The sequence below is a fragment of the Micrasema longulum genome, unplaced genomic scaffold (assembly GCF_059751315.1).
Source record: "Micrasema longulum isolate JH-2025_06_02 unplaced genomic scaffold, ASM5975131v1 h1tg001642l, whole genome shotgun sequence".
In the NCBI taxonomy this organism is placed as follows: Eukaryota; Metazoa; Arthropoda; class Insecta; order Trichoptera; family Brachycentridae; genus Micrasema; species Micrasema longulum.
In genome coordinates, this window is record NW_028278821.1 from 102,713 (window position 1) to 129,711 (window position 26,999).

Consider the following 26,999-nt stretch of genomic DNA (forward strand, 5'->3'; position numbering starts at 1 on the left):
TTTACACGGCGTATTGATAAACATAATTTTTATTTTTTGACAACCAAAAACGTTTGAAATATTCTTATTTATTTGATTAGTATAAACAATTAAAATAAAATATTTTTTCAAATCCAATTTATTTATACTTGGTAGTCTCGAGCGAACCAAAGTCTTATTTTATTATTGTGAAGTTGGAATTATTTCTAATTACTAATGATCACTTTCACACTTCCCCTTTATCGGTCCTATGTGTTAATTTATTTACACCCAACAAACATTACATGTGTTGGCGTCCCATGGCTTGGCGGGACTTTTGTTCCACAGATTCTGCTTCTGCCCACGAGTGGCGCACATCCCGGAACAGCTGGAAACAAAGGGAAATATATTATGTTCATATTTTCTGTAATAACTTCTCCATGTATTTATAGACAAATCTCTTTATATTATAATATAGCTTCTTAATGTTTTTTTAATCGGCGGTAGAGTATAGTGCCTTCTAAGATAGTAATTTTTCACAGATTATAAGCTTTTGTGGAAATGTCAACTTCAGATTAAATTAACATTGTAATTTTTAAAAATACAATGAAATGATAGATAATTGAAAATAAGAGTAGTTGCATAAATTAAAAAAAATAAAAATATATATATATACAGTAAAACCCCCTTTTTACGTTTTTCAAGGGAGCAAGAAGGGGGAAGTGTAAAACTGAGGAAAACGCTAAAGTGAGGAAATGAAAAATATATGGAAAAAATAGGAATAACATTTTTAAAAAAAGATTTGCTACACTATAGTGTACATATACTTCCAGAAAAATTGTAAAAACGGTGATAAGTGGAAATTGACAATATTTTTTTAACCTATTTTCAATGATTTCACTAAAAATATTTTTATATTTTTTCAAACAATATTATGTAATCTGTTTTTTATTTGATTTAAAAATAGCATGTCAAAATTATTTTATGTGTAAATAAAAAAAAATTTGAAAAGAATTTAGAATTTGCATAAAATAATATAAAATAATTTTTCCCCTAAATGTTGGGAAATTTTATTTATACGGTATCACTTTTTTTTCTATGGCATCACTAAAAACAACTGTCATATAGTTTGCGTAAAACGTAAAAAATGTAAAAAAAACGTTAATTCGGAGGAATATTTGTATGAGAATGTATGAAGAAAAATGGGCCTGAACATTTTGGTGTAAAAAGCAGGAAAACGTAAAATCGAGGAACGTAAAAACGAGGTTTTACTGTATTTATTTAATATTACATCAAACAACGGTTTCAAAAAATGTTTTTTGCCAGATATTGTAAAACTAAAATACTTTTTAAAATGTACTTATAAGTAGAAAAACCCTCCAGCTCACCATCAACTTCAAGCTGCCAGTACAGTTGAAAATTTACAAGATTTAAGTGTTGGTTTTTGCTGCCTTTTAAATATGACTGTTTAAATTATATCCACAAAGTCACAATTTAATCTACACATAATTGTTTACTCACTTGTGATAACCACGGCTCATCAGCAAGAAGTTCATTCAGGATTAGGGTTGTGTCCTTTTGGGGATCCTGGATACGTTTCCTGGCGACACGTTTACTACACTCCATGAACATCAGGTACTTCTGGTGTGATATACGGCTGTACAGGTCCGCACGGTGAGCGCAAGTTTGACACAAGAATACCTCCTGAAACAATATAGTTTCATGTAACCAAGCGAGTGTATTTAAGTTAACTCCAATATATCTATACTTGGTTTTATGTCTGGTTCCTATTGTAGTGATTAGTGCATTTCCCTATCATGTATCTATGGTTCCAGGGATTTCATTAGTAAATGGTAGGTTTAAATATGTACTTTGAACTGAATTGTGGTCCCATGATAATGTTGTGAACCCGGGGATCAAATCCCACTCTACCACAACTCGATTTCCATTTTTCCAGCATAAGTTATTTATGATTAAGGAAATGGTATGAAAATTTAAATACTCGGGTAAATAATAAGAACTCAAATAAGTACTCATTTTTCTCATTAAAAAAATGTATATTACAGAATACATATTTTATAACTACATATGTATTCCTTATATACAATACAATATACAGATAGAGTTTGTTAAAGAAGAGTAGAGAACGGTAAAATTAGAACTACAGTTGATTTCTATGCAGGCGATACCAAATTATAAGTGATGAACTATGACAAGGTCAAGATGCTCTATTTCAGTACTGTTTTTAAAATGTTACTGTAGGAAAACTTACACCCCCTACGTACCTCTATATATAAGAACAGTTTGCGATCAATTTTTATACACACTTTTAAATATTGTACGCGGTCCTCATTGGACACTCCTCAAATTGTTTTTATAACCAAAATTTATTTGATTCTTTTATGAAACCTTTGTACATATACATGCAAATTTATATCATGAAAAATGCCTCAAAAAGGATAAGAAATAATAAAAAAATAAAAAATTACAACTAACAAAATTGTAATGGTTATTTTAGAGTTAACATTTTGTTAAGTGCTCGAGGCTAATATTATGTGAAAAAAGTGCTGAATAAATTATCCTTATAAAAAGGCCTTTTATATAAATTTTACAATACTCCACTGCACTTTTACATTAAGTACTTAGAAAATTTCAAAATGATTTTGTTTTAGAAATGTTATTATTTATTTTATTTTTAAAATGTATTGCTTAAATAAGTATACACATTTAATACCAGGGAATCTATATAAAACTAGTGAATTATGAATACGGAGCGTCCTCTGGTTAGGATAGTCTCCATTTAACGAGGGTAGTTCCAGAAGTATCCGATCTAACAAAGAACACAAAAAAAAACACACTTTTCTTAGTCATGTTCTAAAGTTTTGATACCCTGTTTATAGTGAGAACAGTCAAACTCCTAAAATAGCCATTAACCGCAGACCCCACCTCTTCATTTTTCGCAAATCTTTTACCTCTGAGTCATTTTTTCATGCTTGGAAAAAAAAAATAATCTGAGGGGGCTGAATCTGGCGAATAGGGTGCCCGAGGAACATTCAACACTATTTTGTGAATTTTCTGGACCATTTCTGGCGTAGTCACCTCATTTAGTCGCCCACTGCGTTGTTTGTCTTGGCAGCTCGTACAGCCTTGTTTAAAATCTGCCACCAAATATTTTATTGTTGTAACCTAGGAGCAGACTCTGCCGGAGTAGAATCTAGCTCGGCTTTGATATTGGTTGGACTGAGACTTTTCAAATGAAACTATTGTATCACAAAATGATGACCAATTTTTTCCATGTTTACAAATTCACTGAGAGTGTTCACTATAAATACTAAACAATGTAGAGTCTTGAAACTTCAAGCCTAAGCTTTTTAAGTTTGGCACTTTTGGGACAGCCTTCGTAAATAAACATATAATATTTTTAATCAGTATTAGTTTTTTTTCCACTTTTTGTTTTTAATTATACCCAATTAATACACCAATATCGACCATCGATCAATGTGGAGATTCGTATTACATTGATATTGCTGATCAACATTCTGAATTTGCAACACTAATCACATGATTGAAGTGCTGCACAGCGGTAGTGATTTTAATATATTTTTAAAATTAAAAATATTAAAAGCAAGTGTAAGCTAACTGTAAATTTTGATCTTCTGTGACTATTTATGACGTTTATTGACGGTCAAGGTTGTGTAGTGTGATTTTTTACAAACAATTATTCGTCGGAATATTTCATTTTAAAGACTTTTTGGTGACTTAAATAAGATTTTTTTATTTCAAAAGGTATGTATACATAAATGTACAAACTTTTATGTAATATTAATACAATAATGAGCGAAAGTAATATATTTTTACTAATTTATTGCATAACCTCACTTTTCATAATATTTTTTAGCTATGGGGAGGACTATTTCTCCGAGAACATTGGGGGAAATTCGTGGATAATTGAATAATACTGAGATGTTTCAGTATAAAATAGCAGTTTCTTCAAACTTCTCAAAGTTAAGTCGGTTAAGAGAGTGAAGCAAAAATTAGATTTTGACGTACCTTTGAAACTTGCCCGTAAATGAGCTTGTGGCAGAAAAGGGACCACGACACCACGAATTGACGGAAAAATTTGAGATATATGTTTGCAAAATAGAAAACATCCTGTTAATTTATTGACCAAACAAGTAAAAGAACAGGGAATTGAAATTTTTTAAACGAACAGTGCAGAGACGCCTTGAAGAATTTGGGTTAACTTCTCGTCGTCCTGCACGCAAACCCAAGTTAACCTAGGCACGCTACATTCATACACAAACGCAACTTTAGTGTAACATAAACTAAAACTACAATAATGTAAAGATTAAACTTGCAATACAGTAGTTAAAGTAATTCTACTGAAGTGGAAGGCCTGTGTAAAAACACGGGATTACTGGCTAATAATGGATTGATATTATTATTATTGTTCTGTATTTCTAATTTGTAGGTTGATGTAAATTTCAGGACCGGGATTGGACATACCTTATCGAGCGGTTGCCTGGGGTCGGGCTGGCAGGACTCGAGCGTGGCGGGGTTGTAGGGCTGGCCGTAGAGGTGCAGCGTGTGGTGCGCGCGTGCGTGGCGGCATGCCCCGCAGGGCGCCGCGTCCCCCGCGGCCGGTGCCCTACCGCGCCCTGGCCAACGCGCGAGTGCCGCCTCCAGATCGCGCCCGAGCCCGGCGCCGGCCGCCCTCCTCCGCTCCTCTGTTATGTCGTCCACCGTCTTCACGTTGGTCAGGAAGTACTCGTCTGTGTATGTAGGAGACACTACTATTATTATTACTAGCCGTTAATAGTAACGTAATTATGGAATAGACAACGGCGGCCTCCGTGGTGTAGTGGTCAAGACGCTCGACTCACGCACGGAAGGTTCCGGGTTCGATTCCCGGTGAGAACACAAAAAATAAAATGTGATTTTTCTCAAGCCTGGGTGCTCTGTGATGTAATTCACCACTGTAATTAGGCCTCCTGGCCTGTTGTGGTGCAAAACAAAAAAATGTATGTATGCAAAAAAATGTATGTTGCACCGTTATTAGCTGCATTCGACAACAATTTGAAAAAAAAATGTAGTAAATCACAATGTACAAAATTGAGAAGAGGAAGAGGTCCTAAAAATTTTATGCTGCCTTCAAGAATCAATTTTCATGTGTTATCTACCCATCCTTTTATTTTGTGTTATTTTTTTTCTATTTTTAATCTGTAGTTTTCCTCGAAATCTAGTTATTTTTTATTTAAATGATGTTTAATTTTTATTATAACACAGTAGCATACTTATTATTACTATTTGTATATTTATCAGGTTGGGGAAAAAGTAATTTCGGATTTTTGCTTTATTTCAATGCTTTATAAAAAGTGTTACAATCATCCGATTTAAGTCAAATATGTGCTGTTCTGTTCGATAACTTGTTGTCAACGAGAATACAATTCATAATGCCCCTCTCGTAGAAGCCCTTGTCCCTATTGGCAAAAAAACTCGGACAACCAGTTTTCACAGGCCTCTATTGAGACCAAACTTGTACCGCCAAGCGCGTTGGCCATAGACAGGAATGGGTGGTAGTCACTTGGTGCCAGGTCCGGACTATATGGTGGATGCATAAGAACTTCCCATTCGAGCTCCTGGAGCTTCTGGTGAGTCATCAAAGATGTGTGCGGCCTGGCATTGTCCTGATGAAACACGATTCCTCTACTATTCACCAATGCTGGCCGCTTCTGTTCGATCGCCAGCTTCAATTGGTAGAGTCGTTCACAGAAGAGGGCAGAATTGAGCATTTGGCCGTGGGGGAGCAGCTCATTGTAGAGTATTCCCTGCCAATCCCACCAAACACACAGCAACACCTTCCTGGCCGTCAGTCTTGGCTTGGCCACAGTCTGGGCCACTTCGTTGGCTTTCAACCACGATCTCTGTCGCTTGAAATTGTCGTAAGTGACCCACTTTTCATCACCAGTCACTATCCGCTTCAGAAATGGGTCGATTTTGCTGTGATTCGCAGATGGAAATTCGGTCCATGTGGTTTTTTGCATCAGCTCATGTGGCACCCAAACATTGAGGTTTTTTTTTTAATCCAGCCTTCTGCAAATGGTTCAAAACGGTTTTATGATCGATATTCAGTTCCTAGGCGATGCTACGAATGCTAACATGACAGTCATTCACAGGCGCCGTGGCGCAGTTGGTTAGACGGCTAACTGTGAAACTGGCACCGTGGGTTCGATTCCCGCCAGTTGCAAGAAAAAAATTCAAGAAAGATTTTTTTCTTAATTGGTCTGGGTGTTTTAGTCTATTTCTCATTACCTCCTTCCATATCCTCTCTTTCCCACCTGCTGACAAGCCTCTAAATAAAGGCTTAGCGGGTTACTCCTTTTTAAAATAAAAAAAACCTCCACTACACCAGAACGAAATCACTCGCACCACTGTTGTGCAGCACGAACTGAAAGAGTATCAGCCCTGTATACATCGCAAATTTTTTTGGTTGCTTCTGACGCATTTTTTCCTTTCAGGTAGTAAAAATGTAAAATATGGCAAATTTCTTCCTTTGAGACCTCCATACTCGACGCTCGTGCGTCTATCGTTAGTTCACGACTGAACCGACCAAGTGCAATATTGCTACTCAAATAAGCATTTGTAGTATACACTCACACCTTTACAACGCCGTATCGTATGATCCGATGAGACCAATAATGAACGAGATATACTTAGTTGAAAAAAAGGGCGCGAAATGCGAACTTACTTTTTCCCCAACCTGATATATACATAATGTGTAGCTTTAGAACAAATATTTTTGTACCTAGTGAAGCTGATAGAAATATTTCCCGCCAATTTTATGAGACAATCACTTATTTTCCTTTTTTTTTTACATTGCAAGGATGCACTATATTTTTGCATTGCAAGTACGTACTACATTTTTGCATTGCAAGTACGTACTACATTTTTGCATTGCAAATACGTACTACATTTTTGCATTGCAAGTTTGTACTATATTTATGTGTCAATAAACGCCATATTTCGGCACTGAAACTGAAACATTAGTGTGAGGAAGAGATATACATACAGTTGAACTGTCTTATAATGGTTTCGGAAATAGCGAGATCTCGGATGTAATGAGCAAGCACTCATTAATATTTTAGTTCATGGTTTTCACTTTTATAACGACCTTACTTCTCATACATACCGAACAAAAATTGTCAACAGTGTGCAAAAAATCTTCAGTTGTTTAAGCACATTTCAAAATAAGAACTCAAGTAATAAAATCCAAAATGGGCAAAAAATGTAAAGGACCAATACAGCCGGGCATCGGAATCGGATTATGTTTGTGACAATGTAAGTGTCTACCTAATTGTTTTTTTCGCTGACATAGATAAAGTATGACACATAAGGTTGAAATTGCTTGTAATAAATCCAAGCTTTGTTAACTCAATAAGCACCGGCTCGGAACCTCATTACAATTTACAACTTCTTTTGCAGTTTATGAATGACATTCTTGTTTCGAGGTTTTTTACAATGTTTTTTATATTTTTTAATGTTCTATGGCCAAAGCATAATAAAACTAAGTAGGTGATATCAGTTTTAGAGAAGATCAGTCAAAAACTAACCTTTGCATTTTAAACTTGTTTACTAACAGGAGGAAGTGGCTCTCAATTTGTGAAAAATTGGCTATTGTTATTAGTGAAATAGAACGTGGTGTGAAAAATGTGGAAGTGTGTAAAGTTTTCTCCATCTTCACCCATAGTATTTGCATTGTGGAAAAATAAGAACGTTTATTTATCTGCATTTGAAAATAATATCGCAGACATGAAAAAATGTAGAATTTAAAAATTTTATGACAAAGGGGGGATTGACAGAAAAATGTGTGTGTAAATAAATTCCAATTGTGAATTTTCTTTGGATTACAACTTTCAGTGTCTTATTAGTATGCATGTGTGTTTTCATGTGATGGGTATGTTTGTAGGCGTTTATTATAATTTTGCTTAACAGTTTTTTTAATTTATCTGTATGAATGACATATTTATGTGTTAATAATGTTCAATGGCGATTGTTTTTTTTTATTTTTAAAAACCTCTTTCTGGTATAACCAGTAACGATTATAACGAGCCAATTCAAGTAGGTCCCATCTTCCCCGTAATAACCAAGTTCGACTGTATTTCATATTTCTGTGTAACTTGTCGCTATTTATGTACTGCAAAATATAACTAGTTATCAATTTATTAAATATTGTTTACATTTTAGTCTTGGCGCCACACATACAACTTTCATTACTCACCGGCCGAAGCGACAACATTGCTCTATTACAACCCGTAATAATTACCGAACAACTTAGTGGCGGGGGAAGGAAAGCGCGGACAGAACTCAATTTTTTTTTACGAATGAAACAATATACCCATCTATTGTTTTTCACAGTTGCAGTGTAATTAATGCATTTTCTCAGCACACATGATGGCATAGACGAAAGTCTATTAGAAAATGAAGGCAATTATCCGCAGAATTGAAATGCAATCTACTGTGCACTGGTAACGTGTCTATTTAGTCACTGGCTGAAAGGATTTTTTTTAATGAACGGCTCAAGTTTGAATCCTTGAAAATGTTTGTATTTTAATTTTAGAGAATGGGTCAAATCAGGTCTGAATAAAAATAAAAACTTGTAAAGAAAAAAAAACAAACCTTGCTCTTGGAATATTTCCATCAAGAAATTAGGGTCTAATGCATGCGATATTAATGTCTGAATATAAACTTCGAAATTATCTTGATATATGATTGTGTCTTGCATTCTTTTCTCGATAAATTCATTATCATCTAATCCAACATCACTTCGCACAAGTTCTACTATTGTTTCTAAATGGTTCTGTGCTCTCACTCTCACTGGTACTTGAGTATAGAGTTTCTTATTTTCTGAATTCCAAGCTGCATACTGTAACAGTAAATATTCATATTACCTATACGATTAATATAATGTGCATAGTAATATTATAAACATTTATGAAGACATAGTTCTTACCGTGGAAATATTTCTATACAAAACTTTTCCATTTTGTTCAAAGGGTTCGTACTTTTGTAAGAGAGTCTTCCCGTCAACCCTCCATATGGCCGGCCATGCTTCGCTTAGTTCTGATTTAATGGCTACAAATTCTCCCGACTGAAATAAAAATAATAAGAAAATAGTGATCAATCCATATTTTTTGATAAATTGGTAACTAAGAAAATTTCAGGTTAAGTTTTATGTTGCTGTGATGTTACAGATTTATAAATTGTATATAAAAAATAAATACATATATATTAAGAACTTGCATAAGTTCTCGCTGTTTTTTCATGAAAATTAAGGCTTTATTTTAAAAAATCAGCACAGAACATGTCATTGAAAGTATAGTTCATTGCTAGTGACTACTTTCTCCTATCTTTCTGGTGGCACAAGAATACCATCTCGAAAAAACTACTTGTCTTTTGAGGTTATCCATGAATTGAGCCATTTTTTGGCATCTTCATATGAATGGAAGGGTTGCTCAGCCAGGCCACAAGTCATCGATCGGAACAAGTGGTTATCGGAAGGAGAAATGTCTCGTGAACATAGCGGGTGGGGTAGGACTTCCCATGTAAACGTTTCCAAGTATGTTTTGACTGGCCTTGCAACATGTAGCCGAGCGTCGTCATGCTACAAAATTATTTTGTCATGTCTCTCCTTGTATTGTGGCTGTTTTTCCTTCAATTCACGTCTTGAACGCATCAATTGTAGTCGATAGCAATTTCCCGCGATGGTTTTGTTGGGTTTGAGGAGATTATAATACACTACACCCAGCTGATCATGGTGCAAAGCACAGATTATGATGTCCGGTGATGTTCCGACAGAGCATGGTCACTGTAAGTCTCCACAAGAACTCTATGTGCTTCAGCTGCAGATTTTAAAAAAAAAAGGTAATGTGGCGAAATTCCCCGCAGATACTCTTTTTTTTGGCATGAAATATGGACATGTTTAATGCTTTGAAAAAATGTTGTTTACACTTCAGCGGAATAACATTTACTGCCGGTGGGCTACACAATGAAGTTGGCTGTAGTATTGCCTGATGTAAAGGTTAAGATAAGACCATGTATGGGGAAACAACGAGAACTTTTCAAGTCCCTATTACAATACTTTATTGATTTGACATAATCCTCTAATTTATATTTTCGCATAAAAATCTTTTTAGCACATATTCACATTTATAAAAATGTTTAAATTTTATAGTCATTTAAGGGTTAATGAGACAGTAAATAAATCTAAATAATGATTACCTGATATGGCATTTCTTCGGGTCTGGTGTTCACGGTCTGCTGTATAACGGGAGTGGATTGTTGCAATGTTCTTTGCTGGTTGAGTTTCTTATTGGCTGCGGAATCGTCTTCTGATGAATAATCGGCGTAATCTATACCAGCGCCATGTGCGGCAACTAAATCACGCCATTTTTTAAAGAAAATATCTTAAAAACATCACCGAATCAAAATATACAATGACTTACCGAAAAGAATTCCAACAGGTTATGCGATTCAATGTGAAGGGAATACATAGTAATTTGAACAAAACATCCTAATAGTTGTTACGTGTTATACATACAGGGATTAGGGGACTGAGGATAACAAAAAGGGTTAGAGACAAATTAAACGCACAAACACAATATCCCAATAGATTGGACGGACGTGAATATTTTTCCAAGCACACTGGTGAGTATGTAGTAAGTATGTATATGTGGCGTACCGGAGAGGATGTTGCATGTGCGCGCTCTTCCGCTTGCGGCGCCCGACAGCAACGGCCGGGCGTGCCGCCGGCCCCCCTCACTCCTCTCCTCATCCTCCTCCTAAATTCATACTCAAATGGGTATCAGGCCAATACATTCCGCAAGCTAAGGGTGTGCCTTTACTGCAAACATATCTCGCAGTATTCTACATTTTCCATTTCATTTATGCTGATTTAGTGCCTAAATGCCGTTTGTAGACTACTTTTAGACTCGATACAACTTTTGTTTAGCGTGCTTTTCGTTACTTTTTTCAATAAGCACCGTGTTACTATCGAACATCAAATTTTCATGGGCAAAAATATTTGAATGTATGAATTCAAATTTGGAAAAATTATCATTTATACTGATAATTTCTGGTAGCTTTCATGCGCCCGGTAGCCTGCAAGGCTACTTAATTCATAGATTGTACTGAGAATTTTGTCATAAGGCTACTTGAATTGGGGTAAAACTGGTATTGTTTTTGAAATGACAATATCACTGATGTTTATATTGGCACATTGTTTTTACTATTCTACAGTAATTGTTAGTGTTTAAATGGAAAACTTAATAGAAGAGTTACCAGAACCCATAATCATAAATACCTGGGCATTCCGAATATTGTTGTTTTGAATACACTCAATAATTCATTTATTTTATTTAAGTTACATTAAACATAATATATTCATGAGCTAATTATGGATTTTTAGGCTGTGCCTGTGTTAAGCCATAATTATTAGCGTGGAAAAAATAGTAAATTAGAAGAAAATAATAACATATTACACAGTAACAATATTAAGAGTAACAGACCAAAAATCACTGAATACTCTTAAAAATGAAAAAAAAAAAGATATTATATGAAGTTACAATCATAATCTAGAAAGTCAAATAAAAAAAAATATACTTAAAACATCGAGACAATAAATTTATTACCGTCTCACAGTGATCTCTTCCCTTTGATAAAATCCAGTTATGGACGTTCATCTTAAACATGGCCTTCGTTGTGGAGAGCTAATCTAAGACATTGAACACTCTTACAGCCGCATACGAAAAGTGTCTCTGAGAAAACATTGTATGTATAATAAGTGTCAAATTTTTAAAAATATTTTTTTATGATTTATATACCCGCTGTGAAGTACAACATAATGCGGTTAATGGTTAACTTGGAGGACACAACAGTTAACTACTACGCAATGCTTCAAATTATTTCCGATCATTCATATGAGAAGTGTTTGTAAGTTAAGCGGACACAATACTAAATGGAAGAATGGAAAATACTTTCGAAATTCAAAGCAGTAATTTTAAGGCACACCTTGGTTAACAAATCTACAAGAATAAGTCATGCCAGGATGGAAATCATAAGAACCTTTCAAATTAAATCAAATATAAGTAGGTACCATGTAGCCTGAAGCAAATCAATCATTGAATTGTTTTATAAAATAAGGCAAAGTTAATGTTTGATTTGTAGTGATTGTACAAGGGTGGATTATTAAATCGGTGACTTTTTAATTTCCCGCTTTGTAACTTGAAAAGCAACACTGCTTCTGTCAAACCAAAGATAAGCTTCATAAATGCTGGGAATCTGGACCATCAATTTCAATAAAAAATATTTTATAATTGAAAGCGTGTGGTGGAACTTGACAGATTATACTTTCTTTAATAACTTTAAACAGTTCTCTTAATGATATTTCAATAAAACTTTGGTAATACATTATAATTTTTCAATTAATTTTTGATAGGGTTGTGGTTTTATGGCTAGTATTGCGAACTCGTGGATCGGTGGTCCGAACCCCACTCTACCCTAACTTGATTTCTATTTTCTAATAGTGAGTTATTTAAAACTCATTGAAAATGGCCACCAATATCAAAATATTTGGATAAACTATAAGAACGCTAACATTTCTTTTTTTATTAAAAAACACAAAGTTACAAGTATTTACATTTCAATTTTTAAAAAAAGAATTTGTATTAATCTGCTACAGGCCACATAAAGACAAATAATAAAACATGCATTAAGTACACAGAACACCATAAAAGTGAATTCTAATATGAAATATACAATATATATGTACATAATATATACTTACTAAATTAAACTTGTTGAAAAATTGTATGCAAATTTAAATCGTCAACAGAAATTTGAAATACTGTAGAGCGTGTCAAAATGTTAAAAAATATTAATTTTCTTCTTATGTTGATGAACTTTTTTCTCCAGGGTGTAACTGAGGCATTGTGTTTTCCAATAGTAAAATAAATCGATTCTAGTATTAAATCATTTTGTGGTTGATATAACCTAAATTAAACACACATTTATAACTATTTATAACTATAAAAAACATTTTTTCCACTGTTCATAAAAAAAAGTAAATAGTCTTTTTCAGCATTTTAAATTTCCATCTAAGACATTATTATGCATTTAACATTTTTTAAGCGGAGAACGTAACATATTATAATAAATAAAATCAAATTATTTCATAAAACAAATAACTTGTATACGAGTATAGATTATGTTGATGGTATAGTAAGAATTGTAATCTATTAAAGTATCATGCGAATCTATGAACATTATTCATACTATTATACCTAAGTAGCTTGATGCTGATACATGAACATTTAATGTTTGATTTGAAATAAAGTATTGGTCTTTTAATATGCTTGTTCGATTGGTTTTGGAAAATGTTAATAAAGATTTATGCAGCAATTATATTAATATATGAATAGAAAACTCGGAATTCCGAGCCTGGGTGGATGAAGAATACATTTCGGAGTGTGAAATAGAACCAGAACCCTGGACAAGTGTTTTAAACTCGGTGGTTAAAGTAAAAATTCTAAAAAAGGAAATCGAGTGGAGATAGGCCCGCCTCGTCATCTAGTGGTTGCCACGTTCGCCTACCATTCTTGAGATCCTAGATTTGATTCCTGGAAGGGTTGGTTTTAAAGGTGGTTCTACACTACAACATTTCATTGTTCCTGGACTGGCACCTGAGTTATCCCATGTAACAAAAATGATCAAGATACGCTACAATTGGAGTACCGATCCTTCTCTATGCACCACTGACTACTTCTGGGGAAATTATGATCATATAAAACTCCGTATCTTAGAATAAACTGAAATAAATACTTAGTTTTAAAATGTGTTTCACGTTACAACTGAATTTTAAATGAAGTATTATGTGATAGTGACCCCCTAGTACGTATTTTTAAGTATACGATATGTATAGTGAATAATGTTTGGAGTATGGATACACTTTTTATATTTCTTTTCTAACATGTCATATAATGTATTTTAGGATGGCAAAAGTATATCTCGTTATGTAAGTGTATTCTTCTATTTACCTGTGTTAGATTAATTGCTGTTAAAAAATATTACCTTGATTTAATTTAGAATGCAAAAAAATCTCAGGTAAAGAAGAAATTACCTTAGTTGTACACTGAATGAATAAAACAATGAGAATACTATTACTACTAATGTTCCAATGCCTAGAAACCAGACAAATGCGAAGCACTGCTGGGTTGGGTTGTGGCGCATCGCGCTGCCCTAGTTCTTGTATATTCAATAGACCATTTTGCAAATTGTACAAAATAAATTAGATTTATTTTTAAAATCAAATAAGTAAAATTATTAAGTGGAGATTGGCACTAAATTTTTTATTTAATAATGGAAAATATAATTCTTTAGCTACATGAGCGGATAATAAACGTATTGGCATTCATAGCTAATTTTTTTTTTAAATGGTCTATTGAACATACAGGAACTACGCCAGCGATCAGTGTCATTTCAGATACCATTCTATGGTTCAAAACCCCACTCTGTCATAATTTGATTTTATTTTTTAAGATAATCTTAAAAATAATACAAAAAAGTAAAATATTTTCATAGTTGAAACTATCAACTTTTTAATTTGTTTTGGATAATTTCTAGACTGCATATTTTTGAAGAAAACATCAGATTAAATTGCATTATCAAAACTTTTACATCGGCTGAAAAAATTTAACTGTTTTTATTATAAAAATCAGCTTATTTACAATAAATATTACAAATGTTTGTTACATTCATTTTCATATTGAAAATTAAAGTACTGTTTTGAAAGATGTTTTAAATAAAAATAAATTTAAATTTTTTTCAACATCGTTTTATAAGAAAAATTGCATGGAAGATGGGATTGGAAAGAGGAGACTATTCATATTCTGATATGGAGAGGTTTTTAAGCATATCAAGTCTTGAAAAACGCAGATGCATTGCAGATATAATCTGCATGTATAAAATTATGAACTGTCTCATTGATGCCCCTGAAATTTTGCAAAAGATTCTTTTTAACGTTCCCACCCGTAGACTAAGAAATAATGAAATGCTTTTCCTCGGTCACTACAGGACCAATTATGGTGCACAGTCGCCTTTGCCCAGAATGATCAGGCGGGTGAACGATCATCAAGATCTTGATTATTATGGTGTAAGGATGTCTTTCTTTACAAATCAGCTAAAGAATCTGTATAGTTAGCCTATGCTTTTTACTTAATCTAAAAAATCTATCATCTGTCTTTGCTGCTTATTTCTGTTCCTTATATTTTTTTATTCCTTTGTAAAAATTTCTTTTAATTGTAATGTTTATAATGGACTTTGTCCGTAAATAAATAAATAAATAAATAAATAAATGTCACATTGATTCATTATTCAACTAAATATTAAATTGTGACAGACTTCGGTTAGTCGATTTTTTATGAATTCAAGTAACAGGAGGATTTTAAAATGAAACAAATGTGTCATTTAATTCCAAACCTCTTTATAATCGAAAATATAAATAAAAAGTTATAATATAATTTTAAGAGAAAAAAAATTACTTTAAATTTGTATCCTTAATAGTCCCTGGACTGGCACCTGAAGTGTAAGACTGATTATCTTACCTTCATGGTTAAGAGAAGCTGCGGTTGGTGTACAAATGTGGTGTCATATGCACCATGAGGTGCAGAAAAGGAATAATATATTGTTTTACTTTTAAAAAAATATTTTCATGTCATAATTTAAATTGCATATTTTTATATAAATTAAACTAGAAATGATTAAAATTACATGTTTCTTTCAGAACATTAATTAGTTTTTTTAATATTGACGATTGTTTCAATAACAGTACTACTTTTATGTTAATTAAATCATCATATTTCTATTAATCTCATAGGACATCAGCGGATTGTTCAAATAATGCCAGTGGCAAACCCTCTAATATATGCATGTTGAGTTCCAAAAATTAGATAATAAGGTATTGAGTGGCTCCCTCTATAAAAAAATATTATTTTCATAATTTTTCGAGATTGCAAGTTTTTGTTGTCATCATTTTCTGAAATATTGACGCTAGGATCACATATCATGTTTAAATAATGAAGCATTTCGGTTAAGATTATAATACATTTTTTTGTGATTTCTAAATTATTATTTTAAAACTCCGTTATAGAGGTGTTTGAAGAGTGAATGACTCAAATGTTAATTCATTTTCTGAATTTGATGTTTTATTTATTTTGAAGCTCCTTCGTGGAAAGCGTTCTAAAATTAATATAATTAATTTAATAATAATTTAATTTGAACTTATTGATACAATTATATTTTCTCGTAAACTTGTAGTAACTTCCATGTTTTATTCAACATTTACTTAGTTTTTGTTTAATTTGGAATGAAGTTGAAGGTGGGTTAGTGCCGAAGAGATTGCTAGTATTTGGTTAGATTTTATAGAAAATTACATTTTACCAACAGTCCCTGCTAACTCGAAACTAATTTTCTACAGTGGCAGCCGAACATACAAAAAGAGAAATAGCAAAATGACAAATGTTCTTCTAAACTTTGAGTTGCATGAGCGGTATTTAAATAATAAAAATATATACATTCCTGCTGATTTGTAGCCATTTTCAAACCAGCTAGAAAAAAAACTACACCCAAATGAAGTTTTCTATTTGAATTACATTTTTTTAAAAGAAATTAACAACATTCAGTTTTATGAAAGCATTCTTCCTGGTCGTGACGAAGGAGATGGAAAAAATTACAGATACAAGAATTTTATATACACCCTGAATGGTGAAAAATACATCAAACTAAATCTCAGCGATTCTTGGACTAAGAAAATGGAAAAATCTACGCAATTCTGGAGAAAATTTCACTCAATCCAATCGCAGCGTATCTAGATCATTTCTGTTTCACGGAAGGAAGTGAAGTCATACGCTCCAGGTACCAGACCAGGACCTCAAGAATGATGAGCGAAGGCGCCAACCACTACATTACGAGGCATTTAACCCGAGAGTAGCCATAGAGTTGAAAATGCTCATCCAGTATTCTGGTACTATGTCACACACAGAACTGTATTCTTCATCCGCCTGGACACAAGAAAACTTTTATGACTAGCTACAATTTAAGTCTGTTTTACTTAGAATTGATTGATTGTGTCTGTCCCTTGTAATCGCGCACAGGAATTTTAGCCTTATTATTGTGATGTCAATGCTAAATCAGAGTCATTTTTGTCTGTTCAAATTTAATATTCAAATGGAATAATAATTATCTCTCTGTATTCGTGTTAATATTTACCTGAATTAATTTTCAAAAATAAGTTAGGAGAATATATATTTTTTAAATATTTACCTCTAAACTATAATTTTTTAAAAGCCATGAGAATATTCTTCAATCCCTTTAAATGTATTTTGACAGAATTTCACTTTCAACGTATGTATATATTACCTTAAATTTTATTATTATTATGGACAACTTATATGGCGCCAAAATTCATGAATATTGATTTTAATTTGTATTATAAGATAACTAATATGGAGCACCAGAGATCCTAATTAACCCTTTCTACGACACCTAGAATGAACTGGTGCATTCGAATCGGGTTATGATCTCGTTGCTAGCGTCTCGGACTCCCGGCTCAAAGGTCCGTGGTTCAAATCCCACTCTACCCCAACTTGATTCCCATTTTCTAATAGTGAATTATTTACAACTCATTGAAAATGGCCCTCAAAATTAAATATTTGGGTAAATCATAAGAATGCAAATATTTATTTTAAAAAATCAAAAAAAATATACAGAACATCAGAATTGAGATATTTATTTATTTGAATATTTCATATTAATAATAAGTCTAATTTCACAAGAGTGTCAAGTAGATCAGTCTTTCTCTCAGCTTTTTTAAGTGCAATAGATTTATTATCTTAAAAAATAACATTCTTTATTAGGTTTGCAAGACATAAATCAACCAAAATAAGTGTCGTATAAACCAAGGCCCTAAGAGCCGATTAAAAATTTAATAAGGCCACAAGGACAGATTTATTAAGGCCCATGGGATACCGGTACCGGTAAGGGCAAGGAGGTAATAAAAACCTAAATAAGATATTGTTAGAAATTGAATATTACAACCAGAATTATCTTCTTTAAAAACAAAAAATTAAGATTTTGCTTCGGCCACTTTCATGTTCAATTTATTATCTTTAAATCATTACAACAAATTTTAGTTCAATACTTAGTCTTTATATGAGAATCGTCGCCCCAAAGTTTAGTCAAAATTTGAAATGGCGTAATCTGCCGGTCGATTTTTTTATTTATTATAGTTACATAAAACTTTTAAGTATCTTTTTTCATAGAAATACCTTTAAAAAATATCAACAATATTTTGAGTGTATCTAAATTTTTGTAGACAAGGCCTGGATTCAACTCCCATGGGCAGAATGGTGAATGTTACATGGTGTGTAAAGTGACCATTTAATGACAGGTCATAAGCCCCGTAGATGCCTAGACTTCTATATTACCTTCTCTAAAATGTTTTTCATCTCTGTTATAATATGTTTAAAAATTATTGTTTTTAGCTAATTTGTTTTTTTTTATTGTGCAATTTTTAAAAACATTCATTTTAAAATAGCAAAATCGTATGATTTCCTCATTTTTCACATGTTTCCCGACTACACCTTAACACTTTAAGCCAACAGAATGTTTAATCCATCTGTCTGAGTTAGAAATCAAAAATGACTATCACAATTCAGTGACAGTAAGAAAAGTATTATCTCTTACTGTATTTTGTACATCCCCTTTAGCTAAACTAAACATGACCTATCGAGAAATCCTGGATGGATTTTAATACTAAAATGATTGATTTCAGTAATATTTATGTATTACCAATGGTAAAAACATTTAATATTGCAAGGCAGATTGGTCATTTTAGTTTTCTTCTTGCATATATTCATTCTTTTTGGTAATTCTCATAAGCAATGGTACCTTGCCTTACCATTTTCGCATCGGTATCTTTTCTCAATGAGGAAGTTCAGTGCTATGGAAAATTGGATTTAAAAAAATGGTTTCTTAGGTGTGGTAAAAATTAGAGCATTTAATTGTATGGTAAAGTTCCTTAAAAATGTATGAAAAAATTAATAAAAATTTTCTACTTTGAAACATCACAAGCTCTTGTGAATAATAACCAATCAATTAAGTGTTGTGATAGATTCCCGGTTTCCGGATAGCCATTGTTTCACAATGTTTAGTGTATTTTGAGAGCTACGGGGTTCAACTTTTAAATGGCAGGCACTACTCACTGATGACAACTTGTGACGTCACAGGCGAAGTAATTTCAAAGTTACAAAACTTCAGAAAACCATAGTGGTGATACTATGATACATAAAAACATTTTTGTATTTTTTTGGCTTAGTTTGATAGTCTATTAACAAATAAAAATATTTTTAAAAAACCACTGAACTTCCTCATCGTCCTTATTTATTCATTTTATTTATGAAAAAAAATATTAGCATCTTAATGGTTTACTTCATTATTTTACTTTTGGAGCCATTTTCGGATATTCAAGAACAGCTTTGTTAGAAAATGGGAATCAAGTTGTGGGAGAGTAGCACGTCCGCGACAAGTTTTCTCTTTGGATTTTGTTATTTACTATTGTTATATTTGTTACTTTTTGTTTAATTATGGCAATACACTGCGAGTAAGAGCAAAGTATTTATTGACTTATTCATTTTTTTCCATTATAAACAATAATTAATAATAAAAATAATGTGACCTCACTTGGGGTTACACGTGCCGAGGACACTAAACGATATACTTTTTTTATATTACATTTATATAGTAATCTATATATATATAAATTTTGGATCTGTATGTTTGTGGCCACAAATCTCGGAAAGTGATCGATGGATTGACTCTAAATTTTTACAGAACGTTGTAATACTCATAATTTGTCATAGTTAAAGAGTACCGAATGACAGTTCTACGCAGTGATGCCATTAATTTTGCCCAAAGTTACAAAACTTTATTTTCCCTACAATCTATATTTATAAAAATTTAGGTTTTGTATGTTTGTGTTTTCTCAGTAAATGTACAGTTGCGAGACTATTTTTATTTACTCCCTAATAATGCATCAGACAAAGCCACAGCGAAGCGTGGCCGGGTTCAGCTAGTGTAATATATGAATCAGAGATGAAATTAATAAAATATGTAATGAATTTAATATTGAGGAAGTTCAGTGCTATGGGAAATTTGATTAAAAAAATGTTTTCTTACACACGGTAAAAATTAAGCATTTAATTCTGTGTTGATAAGGTAAAGGGAGTCAAGTCAACGAATATATCGTGGGTATACTAGCAAAAAACGTTAACTTGAAAATATGCAAATTAGACTTAATGATGCAGATTTGTAAAGTTTTTTGGCAAAATACACTAAGTCATAATAAATTTCATGTATCTGTAGTTTTCAAAATAAAACCCTATTCAGGCTAAAAGCTTTAAATAACTTAATATTTGCTTTATATAAAATTAAGAAACGGAAAAATTATAAAAATGTTCTTAAATGAGCACTTAAACTTAATATTTGCTTTATATAAAATTAAGAAACGGAAAAATTATAAAAATGTTCTTAAATGAGCACTTAACATCTTAATATATTTTAATGAAATATAAGAGTAAAATTGGAACAAAACTTAAATGCTTGATTTCTCAAAACAGGGATTTAAAAGTTAAAGCTTTTTGCCAGTATACCCACGATATTATAGTATATTTGTTGACTTATCTCCCTTTATCAACACATAATTATAAGGCGAAGTTTCTCTAAAATGTGTGAAAAAATTCATAAAAATGAACTACTTTAAATGATGTCATAAGTTCTTATAAATCAACCAATGATAATGTTGTGATGGATCTCCGGTTTCAGGAGAGCTAACGATGACATCACGTTTCGAGTAACGAAAAAATTACAAAGCTTTAAAAATCATAGCAATGATAATACTTTACTTTATTTTTTTTTAATTTGTTTGATAGTCTACTAACAAATAAAAATAAAAAACCAGTGAACTTCCTCAAATAAACATTCAGTGTGAAATTTGAGGGATTTGTCATTGCCAATTGGTCTATTGGCATTTTGTATGCAGTTAGATCAATTGATCTATTTGCATTCGGATCAATTCAATCACCCCAAAAATACCATTTTCTTTCGCTCAGTACAACTACTAATTCACATGAATAAATTTCTTTATTCGAGCACGATGAATAAAATAATCAAATGCATTTGTTCTTTAATGAACCTAATAATTTGTAATTCTACAAATTTAAAGATTGGTGGATTTCATAGCACAATCCACAGGAATATTACCTCAGGGTGCGGTGTCCAGGCGGGATCCTCGTCCGAGTCGCAGAAGTCAGGAGGCTCCTCATCTTCCGTCAGCATGCGCCGCACATCCCCCGCACGGTCCCTGGCCTGGCGCCGAACACTCTCTCGCAGAACCGGGGGGTTGCGAGCTTTACAATACATAACACTATCTACTCTACTAGTGAACACTACTAATCTTTGTGTTTTTGGAAAAATATTTTCGGCAATGGAATTGCCGTTGTGTTTCTCGATGCGAATAAAAAATTCGCAAAATAAAATGATAGAACAAGGATGGGACTAGGATAATCGAGGAAAGGAATTTCCAGTATGGATACCGGAGAGCACCCATATTGGACGTGTACACTGCGCAACTACGCACACGCTTATTCGTTAATGACCAACTACTATGTAACATCCGCAGGAGCCGGGCAACTGAAGTAATAAATAGATCGCGATGTGCGCATGTCAGAGTAAATTGCGACAATGTACAGAATTCCTACTCTAGGCGAAGTGAGGGGTGCTACCAGGATAATTTCAGTAAAGCAGATGACACCATATTGTAATGTACTTTGAGTTTATTTCCTGATTCATCTATATTACAAAAGTATTTACATAAACATTGAGAATCGTGCCAGAACAAAATAACAATACTTAAATATGATTCATCAAATGAAAATGCGTCTTCTGAGATAAAATCTCTATTAATCCTATATTTTCGTCCGTTAGACAATTGTGTAAAATATATCTTATTATAATTCATTATGCGATAAGTTCTTTAAAAAATAAAATATACTTTTGAAACTACACAATAAAATTAAAAATAATCAATAATATCATTCGTTCGGATGTAAACCTAGGAATTAACTAAAACATGAATACTGTCATCATATTCATAAAAAAATACAAGAATTTATACAATAATATTGTCCACTGGTACACACTGCAGTACGGCAGACAGAATAATATAGTATTGGCTAAAAATACTGGAATTAGTTATTGGTAGCACCCCTTAGTGAGCTGGTATGACAAGAGTCAATATAAGATAAAATAATAATCATGGCACTCGGTGCGTGTCATCATCCGCGAGCCGCTAGCGAAACCTCGTTACAGCCTAACTCTATCGCAGTATTCGCTCGTAACGAGCCTTCACCCGGCTGACTAGCTCCTGTCATACTAACTCAGGGCTAGCACTTCACCATCGCTGCCTGTTTCTAAAGTGTAAGTCTAGGAAGTTGAACGCACCTTCGTCCGGCTGCTGGTAATAGTATTGCTGCGGGGGCGCTTGCAGCGCAGGCAGCGGGCCGGGAGCCGCGGCCGGGCGCTTGCGCGGAGCGGCCGCGGGCCCCTTGGCAGTGCCGCCCGCCCCCGCGCGGCCCTTCTTGCCCTTCTCTAGGGGCGAGCACGGCACATTCAGCACGGGCTTGTTCAGCCGTCGCTCCTCTTCCTCATACTCCTCCCCCTCCAACTTGCGCTTCCTATCTTTGGGCGCCGGGTAGTAGCGCTCATCGTCTACCTTGGGGACGGCTGGGGGAGGCGCAGGGGCGGGGGCCTGGCCCATCCCGCCCGGTGCCGGTGACCCGCCCGAGTGGCTGCCGTTAGCGTTGGCCGGTATATCAGGGGGCTTGAAAGCGGGGTCGTTGGGAGCGAAAGGTTTGCTATTATTGGTCGCGCCGGACCGAGACCATGTGGCCTTACTGCGACCCCCGCGCGCGGCGGGTGGAGGGGACGTGTCCCGCTCGCCCTGCAAGAACTTGAGGTAGGAAGCCATGAAGCCGGTGCTCGCCCCGCCGGGAAGCTTCTTGTCCGGCTGCGCCTTAGGCCCATCGGGAGCGCCTACGGGCGGAGCGGTCTGCGCCTGCGCCCGTTGTTCTGCAAGGAAACCAAGTTCTTCTTCTATATTGGGCACCACTACCTTAGGCTGTTCTCCGTCGCGCGTCTCAGGGGTGGAGTAAGAGGAAGGGGGAGCCGCGGGGGTGGGGTCCAAAGGAGCGGGATCGGAAGTTTGAAAGTCTGCAGGGTGAGGGGGCAGGTGGAAGGGAGGAAAGTAAGAAAGGGAAGTGTGATGAGGGACCATCAGCCCCTGGTGTTGATTAGGAAAACTCGCCGTATGAAGAGCCGCCTGAGTCCCAAAAGCCGCACTTCCGGGAAACATTTTAGAGGAAGGAGGGGGTAAATTCCACCGCTCGAAATCAAAGTAAGCTCCATTTTGCTGTTGCTGATTAGTTGTGCTATGAGCGGGAGGAGGAATTCTACTAGTAAAATATTCCGCCATCGCTAGTTCATTTAAATTGGAATGAAGGGTGGACTTTTCTCCACTTTTTCTCCGTCCGGTATTTTTTGTAGAACTAAGAACAGCAGTTGGAACCGGCTCGGGACTATCTCTAATGGGTTGCTTAGTTTGTTCTTGTTGGATCTGACAATTTTGCTGCTGCAAAGATTGAAGATTTTTAACTATACTCATAGGATCTCCTCTACAACTGGACAAATCTTGTAAAGACACTTGGGTAGAATCAAAGAAGGCTTGCTTTTCATTACCGCTACTAGAAGACGATCTCTGAATGGACACTTGCGATTGTGACGAACTCTTATCGCTTCTGCTAACAGTCTCGGAAACATTACTAGAATTACTACTATAATTATTGCTAGGAGTTGTACTCGAATATTTTCTAGAAGATTGATTTTGTTGCCTATCACTATCCCAACAGTTCTGAGATTGGGGCGCATTCGGAGCTTGAGTATTGGAACGTTCGAAGCGAGTCTCATTATAAGTTTTACTCCCTTGCTCGGTACCCAGAGCCCTCGTGATGACAGAGGGATAGGCCACCTGCGCTGTCTGCGACGTAGGGCGAGACACCGTAACATCCAGGGGGGATCGAGGAGCTACCTGGTTGGTGCTCTTGTAGGGTACCTGCTGCGGGGAGTCATGCTGCTGAGGGGACGCCATGGAGTTCATGGGGCTGTTGTACATGGGGTAGGCTGGGCTGGGCACGTGGCCCAGGGGGGAGGCTTGGGAGTGCGCTTGTAGGGGACTGGGTCTCCTCGGCACAACCACACTGCAGTCTGGTCCGTTTTGGGGATTATTAGAATAGTTGCCGTCACTATTGGGACCAGTTTTAGTCCGCGCGTGATATTCGGGTTCGGCGTTACTACCCGGCTGGTAGTGCCTGTAAGTTGCATTTTGATTGATGGAATAATTTGAACTCGAAGTATTCCTAGATTTAGATGAACTATTGCTACCATTATAATTTAATCTCCCAGGAGTGTCCATAATAGAATAACTAATCGGCGACGATTGGGACTGGGAATTATCTAGAGAAGAGTCCGAACTTCTGCGTGGTTCTGAATTAGTGGATCCCAATTCAGGATAAATTTTAGTTTGGGCTTTAGTTTGTATTTGTTGCGTCGGGGTGGGTTTGGAGGGCGGCGGTACAAAGCTGGGAGGGCGAGACTTGTCTGAGCGCGGTACATAGGCGACGGGGGGGCGGGAGGGGGCAGTCTGGCGGTACTCCTTGGGGGGGGAGGATGAGGGAGGGGTGGACACTATGCAGGATTGCTGAGTGAGATGCGACGACGAACTACTTCCTGAACTCGAGAATGACTTACTTCCGGCGTAGTCCTGATGTGAGGAAATCTGTCCGGTTTTAGCATTAGTAGCGCTATAACTGGAAATATTTTCCGCCGGACTTCCGAAGGTAGCGGGTGTCTGGAAGAAAGAGGCACCGGCGGTAGAAGCCACTGGCTTCACAGGGGGTGTGACCTGCGGGGACGCCGCACGGGCCGCCTTGTTCCCGCTGGCTAGCGAGCTCAGATGGTTGGACAGGGTCTGCGCCGCTGCAAAGTGCACGTTGAAGTTGTCGTACGTAGCCGAGGAGGAAGGTTTAGTGGTAGCCGGACTCGGAGAAGACGGAACCACGCTTTCGTGGGGCAGGATACCAAAGGGGCTCGGCAGCTGGTTATTTCCCTGCCAAGCCAGACCCGACGCGCCCGCCGGAGCGGAGGACTGGTCGAAGAATGTCGAACCCTGCGCCGCAGCCAGCGTCTGGTGGTGGGTGGTGTAGTTCTCGCGCAGAGTGGACAGCTCAGACTCCACAGCCGACTGCTTCGAAGCCGCCGCCTGCGCTTGCGCTAGCGCTTGGCGGTGCTGCGCATTGATGGTGGAGCTGTAGTGAGCGGGCTTAGGGTTGGGGTGAAACAGCGGCGAAAACACCGAGTCGTAACCCACGGGCGGTGGCGATAGGAAGCCGCCCGGGTTGAACGGAGACGCGCCCGCTGTCCCCAGCTGGCCCGCCAGAGACGCCGTGGTGTGCGCCGCCTGCAGCAGCAGCTGGCTGGTGGTGGACGGCACTCCGGGGGTGGCCGAGTGGCCCGCGCCCCCGGCCGCCAGGTGGTGATGGAAGTCTCCGCCGGCCGCCCCGGCCTGCACGCCCGCCAGCCGGTTATAGGAAGCGTACGCCGACCAAGGTCCCACGGGATCCATTCCCGCCCGATTGCTCTTCTACTTTTGGTATATCGTAATAACGCTATATTTCGGGAAAACCCATAATAGAAAGTTTCTTCGTTAAGTCACTATCACGTCATATTACGATTCACAATCGGATGAGGTTATTTATGTTTCAGTTTATATCGAAGATTGATATTTCGAGATAGGGATCATCTTATCTGAAACGAAAAGAAAACAACATTTCATACATCATCCTAAAATAAAGATGTTATTCCGGAGCAGGTAAAAAGGACATGATAATTAACTTCGAATACCTATCGTACCGACCGCGAAAATTCGCGGTCAGTAAATGCATTTGCATTTATTGACAGTTTTATTGGAATACGGTGGAGCGTGACTTTATATGGATTTTACCACATGTAATCAAAAAGGAAATAATTTTATTCGGATAAATGACACGCGGGGCAGGATTTTTTTGTTTTTTCTACAAAAATGCTAATCCCCCGCCTCGCTTGCTGTGGCGCGCGTCCACCTTGGCACTTGACCCGCCACAGGCCGTAAACACGATATTAACGCGATCAAATACTAAATATCTGAGCCGTATTAAGAATTGTACCTGTATGGAGACTAGTGTCTCGATTAAAAATCTCGACAAATGCGACAGGACAACGCTCGGATGCCAGATAACATCGTAAATATGGCCTCGGCTCGATAAACTGGGCTGCCCTTCCGTCGAAACTGCTTCAGGAAACAACTATATTATCCAAATTCGCAGGCACTTTACACTTCGCTATAACATAACCAATTCTTTCTTTATTTTTATCATTACATTACGCAGACGCGGGAAATAAAAACACTCAATTTATGTTATTTACAGAAATAATCAGAACAACGTCTCGCCTTTCACATCACCGAACGCCATTTTACTTGCGAAGGCACACAACCGCACAACAATAGAACGAGCGCCATCTATCGATTTGACGGGTAATACAAACATAAAGCTTTATTTTTTTGAAATCATTACATTTGAATCAAATATTTCTGTTGATTTGAAAAGCGTCATGACTAAAGATTAGCCCAGTTAAGGAACAAAAATAGTTTTATTCATTTTTATGTATATATCAGTTGACCTATCGACCTTTTTTTTTCTCATTGGTTTTTCCTAAAATGAAATTCCATCGCTGTGGCTCTCTTCTCCACCCTTCCCCCACCAAAAACATTGTTCGCTACTTCC

General features: G+C 36.0%; 1 protein-coding gene across 7 annotated transcripts; it reads right to left on the reverse strand.

Annotated features, from left to right (window-relative positions):
* LOC148274475 (uncharacterized) lies at positions 1-26,736 on the reverse strand. 7 transcript variants are annotated; one of them, XM_088237046.1, is made up of 11 exons: positions 26,382-26,736; positions 24,928-25,983; positions 22,567-23,193; positions 21,328-21,473; positions 10,697-10,796; positions 10,237-10,391; positions 8,969-9,106; positions 8,635-8,881; positions 4,465-4,730; positions 1,480-1,662; positions 1-346 (listed from the first exon to the last, which is right to left on the reverse strand). In XM_088237046.1, the coding sequence occupies exons 2-11, from the start codon at positions 25,799-25,801 to the stop codon at positions 260-262; spliced, it is 2,823 nt and encodes a 940-aa protein (XP_088093172.1). In that variant the 5' UTR covers positions 25,802-25,983; positions 26,382-26,736; the 3' UTR covers positions 1-259. The 7 variants fall into 7 exon arrangements, with proteins under 7 accessions (XP_088093172.1, XP_088093171.1, XP_088093174.1 ...); XM_088237045.1 differs by having other exon boundaries at positions 4,465-4,748; XM_088237048.1 differs by lacking the exons at positions 10,697-10,796; positions 21,328-21,473.
* Between the last annotated feature and the right edge of the window lie 263 nt (positions 26,737-26,999).